The sequence below is a fragment of the Sebastes umbrosus genome, chromosome 6 (genome assembly GCF_015220745.1).
Source record: "Sebastes umbrosus isolate fSebUmb1 chromosome 6, fSebUmb1.pri, whole genome shotgun sequence".
In the NCBI taxonomy this organism is placed as follows: Eukaryota; Metazoa; Chordata; class Actinopteri; order Perciformes; family Sebastidae; genus Sebastes; species Sebastes umbrosus.
This window is the reverse complement of record NC_051274.1, coordinates 32,989,463-33,001,001: the sequence shown is the minus strand read 5'-3', so window position 1 is coordinate 33,001,001 and position 11,539 is coordinate 32,989,463. Positions and strand designations below refer to the sequence as shown.

Sequence of the window (11,539 nt, the reverse complement as noted above, 5' to 3'; positions counted from 1 at the left end):
ACTGCTTTTGTCAAGCATTTTTATTTGCTTAGAGACGTGTAACAGAGTATAAACGTCATTATGTTCCCCCTGATTCTTTTCATTATCCACTTACAATACCAATTCACAACATCTGGATGAACCCTGAATGACTTCATAAGCTCTGTACTCATAAATGTTTTATTTGAACTCAGTGGTTTCTACATTTCCACAGGTGAATCACAGATGATCCCGGCGGAGCAGATCTCAGGTACGGCGACTAGTCCCGAACCGGGACGCGGTTCTGTCTGCAGACTCTGCACCAGCTGCAGCAGGTCCTGGATGGGCTCTGTCAGGTCATGGTTTGGTATCAGCTGGCTGGCCTGCAGGGCAGCGCTGCCAAATCCCAGAGCCTGGCACACAAACACAAACGGAAACAAAACACAGCAGCTGCAGCTGTGAGACTCTCCGGGGAGAGTAAAGCTGACTTATATAATAATATCACTGAAAATTGGATTGCAAAACCGGTCGGCTTAACTTATCCCACTTCACCCCTCCGACAACCCGATCGTTACTCCGTCCTTTACGGTTTACAACCGAGAGAAAATGAGGATATAAAAGCATTGTTTGACACTGATGACAAAAGCCGTGCGTGCTCAGATGGAAACACGCCAGACACAATGTGGAAGTCATTGAGGTTTGCAGAGGAATTCCTGAAGCTTCTCAGGCTTCATAAACAGCTGGGGATATGCATTGTGTTAGGGTTACTCAAGTGTTATATCCACCCAGAGCTCTCTCAGGAGTGAACACCCAGAGCTCCTGTGCTGCCTAGTTCTTTTACTGTATAGTTCAATAGATATGAGGAAGAAGAGACAGTTGGACTGAACAGTAGACCAGATGTTACAGCTGACTCTACAGTCTGACCTCTCTGTGGAGGAGGGCAAAGCAAAAACTCAATTTCACTGTGGAGATCAAAGATACTCTTCAATCAGTGGGAACGGCCCTCAGGCTCGTTGACGTAGACCCCGTCCACCATGGTGAGCCCTGGTCCTTATTACTACTACTGTTATGTTGCCTATATGTTGCTTAAAGGTCCCATATCGTGCTCATTTTCAGGTTCATACTTGTATTTTGTGTTTCTACTAGAACATGTTTACATGCTGTAATGTTTCCTACTGTCTGCCTGAATGTCTCTGTATTTACCCTCCGAAATGCTGCTTTAGCACATTTCGACTGAATTGCAATGGAATTGCGTTGCTAGGCAACAGCTTGGGTCCATGTTTACTTCCTGTCAGCTGATGTCATTAAACAGATACTATGCATTACATACTCAATATGTGTGAATAATCAGTAGTATGTAACTTTTTGGATGCACTGAGTTGTAATTTACGTCGTCACTTACTTAGAGCCTCTTTGCCGGTTGGAGACGTGTTACCATGGTAACCCGTACCAACCTCATGTGACCAAAACGTTGGTTTGTGACAATCAAAGTCTGAACTAATTTGAAATATATGTTACGCCTAGCAAAGTGAAATCTTATACTTAGTTAAATTTAAGCTGTCCGTCAGCGTCTGCTATGAACGTTGTCGTCACTACCGCATTGCATTGTGGAATATTTATACCACTGTAGTGTCCAGTGTTGCATACTGCAGAAATAGTTTGCAATTTGCGTACTATTGGTTTCATACTTAAAGGTTCGGACATACTAAAATATCTCGCATACTGTTTTAGTGAACTAAATAGCATGTTAGACGCAACCATACGCTGCAACCGGAAATAAACTTTTAACATTTAAAATGTTTACGTTTAAAACTGTGAAATGGTCTACATATTGTATATTTATGACATCATAAAATTGCAACCATCCTGACAGCTTGTTTCAAGGGCACAGTTTCTGAAAACTGGCTGCGTATTTCTCCGTGGATTGAGCGTTTCGATACTTTACCTTTATTTATATCACACTTAAACCTGCTTTATGATAAAAAAAAATCTCACTTTTTACAATATGGGACCTTTAACATTTAACATAACAAGTTTTTTTTAAGTCTGGTGTAGCTGTTGGTGAAGTAAAAAACAACTCCAACTGTATTTCATCCAGCCGTACCAACCCACCAAACAACCAGATAAAAACATGACAAACAAACAACTGATTGTTGTGTAACTGTCTGGTGTTTGTTTGTGAGGCTACATGCGCTTAACCATAAGATCTCGTCCAAGCTTCAATCTCCATCGGCCCAAGACCCACTGACCTTTAACCCCGACAAGGTTTTAAATCTGTGGCAGTCACCTAATGACACCATTGCAGCTTCGTGCTCTATGCTGGCGTGACACACAAGGGATCGGCTCATTCATCCACCTAAAGAGGTGACGCGTACATACCCGCAAATAGCTTCCAAAGGCATTACAGAGACTGGGAATCGAGGCGGAAGTCGAAACAAGTCGAATCAACTCCCACTAATTCCCACCTCATCTTTACGGCTTTACCAATTAGAGATAATCCCATCTTGAGCACGGCCCGCCAAAGTAGGGGCATAAAGGGGGAAAATGGGGAACTGTGTCACTGTGTCAAACCTGAACCTTCAATGCCTCCCGTCAGGTGACTCACCTTTAGGGAGTCTCCTCCCAGGAAGCACAACATGGCCAGGCAGTGGGACACCAGCGCAATCTGAGCGGAGTCCATTCTGGAGTCATTCTGCAAAAACGCCAACATGGTTTGTAACATCTCTTCTACTTCAAGTCGCTGGGCTTTGTCTGGTGGAAAGTCATGGATAGAGATAAACATGCCCTTTAGCTTTTACAGTATATTACCATGGGATTAAATACACTTAACAGCTAATTTGTTTAATGCATTTAATAGAGATTAACATAACATTCATGTCATGTGTGCATCTTGTGTTTAGTTTGAGTAAGCTTCCACACCCACTTTTCCCTGGTAAACATCCCAGAAAGCCTGGGAAAATTGCATTGCAGCCAACAGGCTTAGAATTATATGTAGGGCAGCAGCTGTGATAGAGGGTAATGGTGCGGATGCTGCGCAGACAGAGATGTGTCAGCACTGGTCTGGAGTCAGCCCTGAGTGTGCTAGTGTAAATCTGGGGTTAAGCTTTCGGATTGCACAGCAAGACAGCTCAGATAAATATAGGCACTATTGACCTTATTTTCTTAGTGATACTCCAATGGAGCTTCCTGCGCTTTAGCGGGCGGTGATGTCATTTTCTGATTCTGCACTGGATAGATTGATAAAACATAAATGTATGGTTACATATTTGATGACAAAGACACACCGTAAGAGGACTCCGACACCATGTCAGGATTTTGGACATCTGGGACGTGGGTCTTGAGGCATTTGGTCAGATGGCGGTGCCAAATATGAGCCACCTGCAATATGATCGATAGAAGATAAACCATGAAACACATCCACAAAAACAGATCATCTTAATAACATCTGGATTATTTTACCTTAGAGTACAAGGAATGAGCAACGGGCATCTCACCCCGTTTGGCAAACACTTCAGCCATTAGGACGTAGCCGCCACAGGTGACGGTGCTGTCCAGACCGTACTCCTCACTGGCAAAGTATATCTGAAACAACATCAGAGAAATTCAGATATAGGGTTAGGGTTATATATAGGATTTACAATGTGGGTGGGTGCACATGACACACTGTTAATCTCACTCAAGTTTAAAACTATTTACAAGCAGTGAGACACAAAGTGCAGAAACACAGTTGTGGCTTTTATTTTGCTTCTCACAATATCAATAAAGTTAGTGAAAATACTTAACGGGGATATATCATGCTCATTTTCAGGTTCATATTTGTATTTTGGGTTTCTACTAGAACATGTTTACATACTTTAATGTTTAAAAAAAACTTTATTTTCATCATGCTGTCTGCTTGAATGTACCTGTATTCACCCTCTGTCTGAAACGCTCCGTTTTAGTACATTTCAATGGAATTGCAACATAATTGCATAGCTAGGCAACAGTTTGGGTCCATGTTTACTTCTTGTCAACTGATGTTATTTACATACACTGCAACAGGAAGTAAACTGGGACCCATTTAGAATGTTTAAATCTGTGTAAAGGGTCAAAATATTGTAGATTTGTGACATCACAAATTGAAAGAAATCCTGACGACTTGTTTCAAAAGCTCAGTTTCTGAAAACGGGCTGTGTGTATTTCTCTGTATATTGAGTGCTTCGATACTTTCCCAGTATTTATATAGCACTTAAACCTGCTTTATAATATAAAAGACATGAAAATGTCACTTTAATGTACTGAAGCCATTTCTGGTGTGTGTGTGTGTGTGTGTGTGTGTGTGTGTGTGTGTCTGTTACTTATGACACAGACATCATTTGCAAAGTTAAACAGAGCCACGTCCAGGTTTCCAGTTGCCATGTGGAGGCGGCCCAGGCTCCTGTGCAGCCGGTGGGGGACGGCGTGTTCTGGGCTCTTCACCACCGCCCACTCTGCCTGGGACAGGAGCTCCGCTACCCGGGCTAGATTACCCAAACCTGGAAAGTACAAAATACACACACACAAATATGTTTGTACTGTGGTGGCAGTTTCTGTTAAAACAAGACACAAACCAAGGTAACAACTTGTCTTTCAAGTAAATTTAATAAAAAAGCATATATTGATAAGAAAAGCATCTGCAGATGGATTCACGAGCACAGACACCTGAGTGGGCTGTGGCAAGTGAGCCCCGAACACAAAAATAGTCAGGCCTTTATACATACTAATATAAAACACACAGATAAGTGCACAGAAGAGAAAGATAGAAAGTGTATCATTACGTCAGCACAGAACAGACAACAGAAGAGAAAGATAGAAAGTGAATCATTACGTCAGCACAGAGCAGACAACTGAAGATTACAAGACATAACAAGTACTTCAGCCCTCTGCTGTTAACAGTCACAGAAGATAAAACTGTCGGGTCACTGTTTTAATGCTTACGGTGACGAGGTCTACTAGCTGTGAGGCCCTGAGATTCTCTAAAGGTACATAGTTAACTTTGGCCTACTCAGATATGAACATTTCCATTACAGTACATATATTAACTACAGCGCCATTATATGGAAGATTGGGGTCATATTTGTTGGGAAGCACTTGCACATTATTTCCAGTTATTGGGCCAAGTTTCGTGGCCCAATTCCAGCGAATGGAAATTTGAGCCGATGCAGAAAAAATAAAAATAAAAATAATAAAAATTATAATAATAATACAAAAATAATAATAATTTAAATAATAATAATTTAAATAATAATAATAATAATAATAATAATAATAATAATAATAATAATAATAATAATAATGATAATAATGATAATAATAATAATAATAATAAAAAATAATAATAATAATAAAAAAATAGTAATAATAATAATAATGATAATAATAATAAATTAATTAAAAAAAATAAAATTTAAATTGCATTAAACATATATAGGAAGGCGAAAGGAGACAATTTGAGCTGAGGAACCATTTTGTGCTATTTCCTCACCCATGTTGGCCTCAGCCAGCAGCAGGTAGGCCGGGACAATTTGGACCGTACTGGAGCCGTGGACTTCTATAGAGCAGCGCAGGCAGAACTGGGCAGCAGGCAGAGCCTCCTGATGTTTCCCCTCAGACAGCTTGTTCTGAGCCACCGACCTGCAGATCTCTATCAGCTCCGTCTTAGTAGGGAACCAAAACCAGGGTACATGTCAGGTTTCCTTTACCCTATATTCATTCACAGGAGTAAACTACTCTTTTTTTTACTGACAGTAATCACTAGAGGCTTGGATATCACTGGAGTAACATCCAAACATTTATCACTGGAAAGCTCTGGAAATGGTGACAACCGAACTATGAACCAAAAAAGGAACCTTGATATAAATTATTATAATAATAAAAATAACTTTCTCAGCTGTTTCTCCTCTGTGGTATTCATTCAACAGCAAAGCAAAAACTTGTTTTTGTGCAGCTCCCTGCCAGTCACGGCACATGGCAAACTCAATCTCTCTTCCTCCTCCCTCCTCTACCTCCATTTGTTCTAAATGTGTTTCACAACACTTTCACTCAGCTTATAACGTGACAACAAAGATCCAGGTTCTTGTGTTGTGTTCTGTGACTTTACCATGACTGATTCCTGAAAGATAACACAGTCTACAAGAGAAATCTATGCTGTTTTTTATAGTTATCATTTCATTGTGTGCTCCAGGTTTGGATTTGGCAACTTAAGTCTTATGAAATTTGGAAAGCTAAAACTAATATGACCATATGAAAGCCACCCTCTGGTGGTATTCACGACCTACTAAGTGGAAAGTTTCTGAAAGCTCAGAGTTCATGATCCATTGTGACGTGTTTGTTGACGTTGTCAGAAATGTCGGAGGCCATGGAAGTTAATTTTTCGGTGCATAATAAGTGAATATATTGTAATTTTAGTGGTATATTGTTTTTCATAATAATGTCTGAGGAAAATGTTGATATTCCCAACGACCTCATCTTTCTCCTCTGTCTTTATGCCTTTGCATTTCCTGCATTATGTTACCCGCTTGCTAGCTTGCTAAATTGTTAGACTCTGTGGCTTCGAGACGCCGACAGTAACGTTAATATTGCCGTTGCTTAGAAGCGGTGTTCTCACGACTTAACCACCTGAATGCCAAGCATAACGACTTCCCATGTTGTAAACACGAGTTCACGAGTTTCATTTGAAGGCACCAGTAGTTTTCCGAATCCATCCGTGCACTCCAATACTAATACTACCATACTATTTAGTATGCCAGAAAAAGATTTAGTATGTCCCAATACATAACATGTCAAATGCAGTATGCCAAAAATACCAGGATGTCCTACTGCATCCGGTCGTATTCTGCAGTATGCAAGCCAGCATGCTTTTCTGTCTATTCTGACCCACAATCCTACAACAATATAATAGCAAGAGTGTCAAGACATAATATTATGATGAAGTAGTACGTCCCAATTGTATGCATACTGCATGCAACAGTACGTACTTTGTAAGGGCAACTGCAGTATGTACTAAAAGTAATAAGAAAAAGTATGAGATTTGGAAAGTTGTTCATTTCGTTGCATTTTCCTTGTGATGTAAACTAGACTCAAACTCAGAGCAAGATGTGTGTGTGTGCATGTTGTCCCATTGCATCACGTACATCCTCACCTTTCTAAGCTGCGTTTCCATGTGGCCTTTGAGAGTGAAGAGCGTCGGGGTACGAATGGGAACAAGCAGCTGACAGATTCTCTCGTGGATCCCCACCCAGTCAGCCTGCTGGTGCTCGGCATCACTGAGGAATAAAACAAAAAAGAAATTTAGGTTACTTTTAGATTCCCAAAAAGACTTCCTCCCTCATGTTAAGGCCTTTTTATTCATACAGCCCAATATCACAAATCAAAAATTTGCCTCAAGGGGATTAGTTGCCTCAGTTTCCCTCTCTCAATTCAGCCACCTTGGATCCACAGAGTCCACCTTGGCTCAGGAATTAAGCTCTTAAAGAAGAACCTGTTTTCCCTGCTATCATCTGAACAACTAAGCTGCAACTAATACTGCAAGTGTAGAACAGTAGCCTCAGTGAGAATGGTTCCAAATGACTTCAAATCACCAGATACAATCATGTGTAGCATTAACAGTTAAATGTTTCTATACAGTATATATCAGTTGAAGTAATAACATTTCCAAAGCCAGAGCCTCTATCCCATTTAGAAAATATAATCTGAGTGCGCAGAGGCATACTAAATTGTATGCCATGACATAACTGCTCTGTAATTTTGTTCATCTGGCGCTCCTCTCAGGCACACTCCTGTGGAAACTGTCTTGGTTTTCCTTGCGTTTTTCTCTACTGAGGAGCATGTGTGCTCATGCCAACGTATTTGTGTTTCTGGACTGGAGACAGCAGCAGCGAGCAGGCAGTGATCTGGCCACGTCACATCCACAGTAGCATTGACAGAGCTTGTGTGCTTGAGCGCACAGACGCACATAAATCAAAGGGTCTTCCCAGGCTGCAGGGCCACTATTATTTCTTGTCTCTGCTGAGCTTTCTTTGCATATACTTTTCAATCTGCCTAATAATAAACAGTCACCACAAACACTATACTAGTAAGCCAGCAGCCTGATAATATGATATGGCTCATTAGGCCTCAGATAAACCATTTCACCCCTAACAAGGTGATAGCTTTTCAGTCTTATTTTGAGCCAAAGTAACCTGTTCCAAAGACATTATGTTGCTCTGACAAAGATCAAATGCCAAGTCTACTAACTGGCATAAAGATACTGTATTTGCTTCAATAATCTCTTGGAAGCATCACTACAGACCTCTCACACCCTGAACACAACCTCTTCCAACTTCTCCCCTCTGGGAAGCGCTACAGAACACTGTACGCTAAAACAACAAGACACTCAGACCATCACTCTGATGAACACTTAATCAGTCATACACTGTCAATAATCCTCTGACACCAAAATACCCACTGCTGCTCTTATAGACTATAATTCATACAGTCTTTAATGCACATATTTAGATTATGATTTACAGTCTTTAATGCATATATGTAGATTATAATTTACAGTCTTTAATGCACATTTTTAGATTATAATTTACAGTCTTTAATGCATATTTTTAGATTATAATTTAGTCTTTAATGCACATTTTTGCAAATTTTTAGATTATAATTTACAGTCTTTAATGCACAATTGTGCAAATTTTTAGATTATAATTTACAGTGTTTAATGCACATTTTTAGATTATAATTTACAGTGTTTAATGCACATTTTTAAATTATAATTTACAGTCTTTAATGCACATTTGTGCACATTTTTAGATTATAATTTAGTCTTTAATGCACATTTTTAGATTATAATTTACAGTCTTTAATGCAAATTTTTTTAATATGTACATATCATCTGTCACTTTAGGTACATATTATAATATGTACATACCTGTCACTGAAAATATAAACCCTACTAAGTATACATACAGTATATAGACATCTCCACATGTACATGCTGTACATAAACATCTGGTACACTATATCTATCCAGTATTTATTTATTGACCACTATTTGTGTTGCTTACAACTCCCGAACACTTGACTTGTATATAAACATTTAATTTTAATTTTATTATTGTATTATTTATTCTGTTTCTTTCTATTCTGTGTAAGTATATTGAGAGACCTGCGTAAATAAACCTGATTCTGATGTGTTTTTTCCCCTCTATCCATTGTTTTGAGCTATAATGTTTCATCTGATTCAAGAAATGTGCTTGACTTGCAGTTCATTTTAAAGGCTGAGAGGCACAATAAGAGTGTGTAAGCTCCCTTTAAGAGACTGGCCTTAGTGGCTCATCCCTTCACACAGATCCCTGCAGGGAGAGATGGATGCCACCACGTGCTCCTCTTCACCCTGCATACTGTAGATCTCATCCAGCTCCATCTTATGATCAGTAATTGACTCTGCAGAGATGCTGCAGCTACAAAGGTTTCTCCTGATGTAGGTTTATTACATTAAAAAGAGCTGATGTTGACAGACTCAAACGATGGAACAGATGCATGCAGCAGCAGCTCTCAGTCACATCAACTAAAGTCTCCGATTTAGTGATTTTATTTCCAGCTGTTCCTCTCCCTCATGACGACACTGGAGGTATCATGCATGCGCAGTGTAACTGTATTTGTGAGAGTGCAGACTGCGCATGTGTGATACCCCGATGATATGACGCGATGATGACGCGTAACTCTCCTCTTTCCACCCTCCTTGTGTGTTTTTTTTTATTTCAAAAGTTCAATAGAATATATTTTTCATTACAAGTCTGCAAATATATTTTACAGTATAAAAATAATATAAAAAATAAAATAAATTAAACAAGACATAAAATGCAGGGAAAGGAAAAGATGAATAAAAATAAAATAAAAAAACAACAAACAAAAAAACAATAGTTGTCTGTTAAACAAATGGAATAAATATAAAAATGTCTAAACAAATTAATAGTTTTAGGTAATTTAGTATTTTTGAGTTTTAAGTTATCAATCATAGTCAAATATGTTTTAAAAGTATATTTAAAAACAAAAAAGGAGTGTATTCTTTTAAGCCACATCATTTTATGTTTATAATATTTTGCTAGGATAATAATCAAATTAATTATGTAAAAACCCGAAAAACTGGGATTGTGGACAGTGAGTAATATCTCAATCTTTGTTAGTATGATATTTTTTTTTAAATGTTTTGAGAGATTTTTCTGTAAACTAAACCAAAAACAATGAAAACAATCTACAAGTACATGTTCAATAGTTTCCCCTTCACAATGCAAAAGTGTATCTATTGTTAACAGTTGGGAAGAACTTGCAAAATATCATCTTTAGCAGGGTAATACCTGTGTACAATCTTAAATAGAAATTCCTTGATTTTATTATTATATATTTTATACATCCTATGTACCACTTTATAGACTGCACATATGCACATATTACATTTATTTATTTTACATACTACATTTATTTATTGACGGGCTGTACCCACTATGTTCACCCATTCACTCTGTATCTTTTATATCTCTATTAATGTTTTTATAATTTTTGTATACCTTTACCTCTCCTGTGTTTCACCCTGTTTGCTGATGTTGCTGCTTTGACATCTGGATTTCCCTTCAGGGGATTAATAAAGGTTCATCTTATCTTATCTTATATTTATACATTTTTATATTGTATATAAATATATTTATATATTGTATATTTATGAAGTAATATAAATATTTCATAATTATATATTATGATATATTTATGAAGTATTATAAACATAGTGTTCCATTGTTTTCTATTTAAATATATAACCATGTTCTCTGCATGTGTGCTGTAAAATAACATGGGGGACACTGCCACCTAACGTCCAAACAGGAGACATGTTTCACCAAAACTCTCACTAAATAATACAGAAAGTTTGATCTCACAAATATAAATGAGCTGACAGCCATGAACAACTCTAACAGTTCATGATAAAACAGCTAACTAGGAGCTAGAATGCAACACACACACACACACACACACTTGTCTTTTTTTAAATATATTTACTGTATTGTTATTGTTGTTATTATATATATATATATTGTCCTAATTGTTTTGTTATCACTATTATGTAGTCATATTATTTCTTTATATTGATCTTGTCTGTAGGTGGAGGCTTCAGATCAGCCCAGTGGGTTTTTTGCCTCTTCCTGCACTGTTTATTATTCATTTATTGTTTTGTTATGTTGTATAGTCTTAAATTGTGCAAAACAAATAAACAAATAGAAGCTAACGTTAGCTCCAGGCTCCTTAGCTACCGTTATCTGTGCTATCTTACCAGTAGAAGGTGAGCCTACAGCCGTTGCACTGCAGCTTCGCTTCACTTTCACAAAGTTCACACAGCTTGTCTGTTCCTTTGGGAACAGCGAGAGGAATTATCCTGGATGTTGCCCCCAAAACAGGAGGACTATCTTCTTCTTCCATTATCACACTGAAGTTATGCAGCTAAACGCGTCCGGTATTATGATGCTGAAGTTAGCTGGTGAAGCTAACGCCTGTGAGTTTGTGGTCGCCATGGCAACGAACTCAGTAG

At 38.3% G+C, this 11,539-nt stretch overlaps 1 protein-coding gene across 1 annotated transcript; it reads right to left on the bottom strand.

Annotated features, from left to right (window-relative positions):
- Positions 1–140: 140 nt before the first annotated feature.
- zmynd12 (zinc finger, MYND-type containing 12) lies at positions 141–11,526 on the bottom strand. The gene is made up of 8 exons (XM_037773039.1): positions 11,285–11,526; positions 7,118–7,241; positions 5,462–5,633; positions 4,309–4,472; positions 3,418–3,540; positions 3,243–3,336; positions 2,564–2,709; positions 141–371 (listed from the first exon to the last, which is right to left on the bottom strand). The coding sequence occupies exons 1-8, from the start codon at positions 11,428–11,430 to the stop codon at positions 180–182; spliced, it is 1,161 nt and encodes a 386-aa protein (XP_037628967.1). The 5' UTR covers positions 11,431–11,526; the 3' UTR covers positions 141–179.
- Between the last annotated feature and the right edge of the window lie 13 nt (positions 11,527–11,539).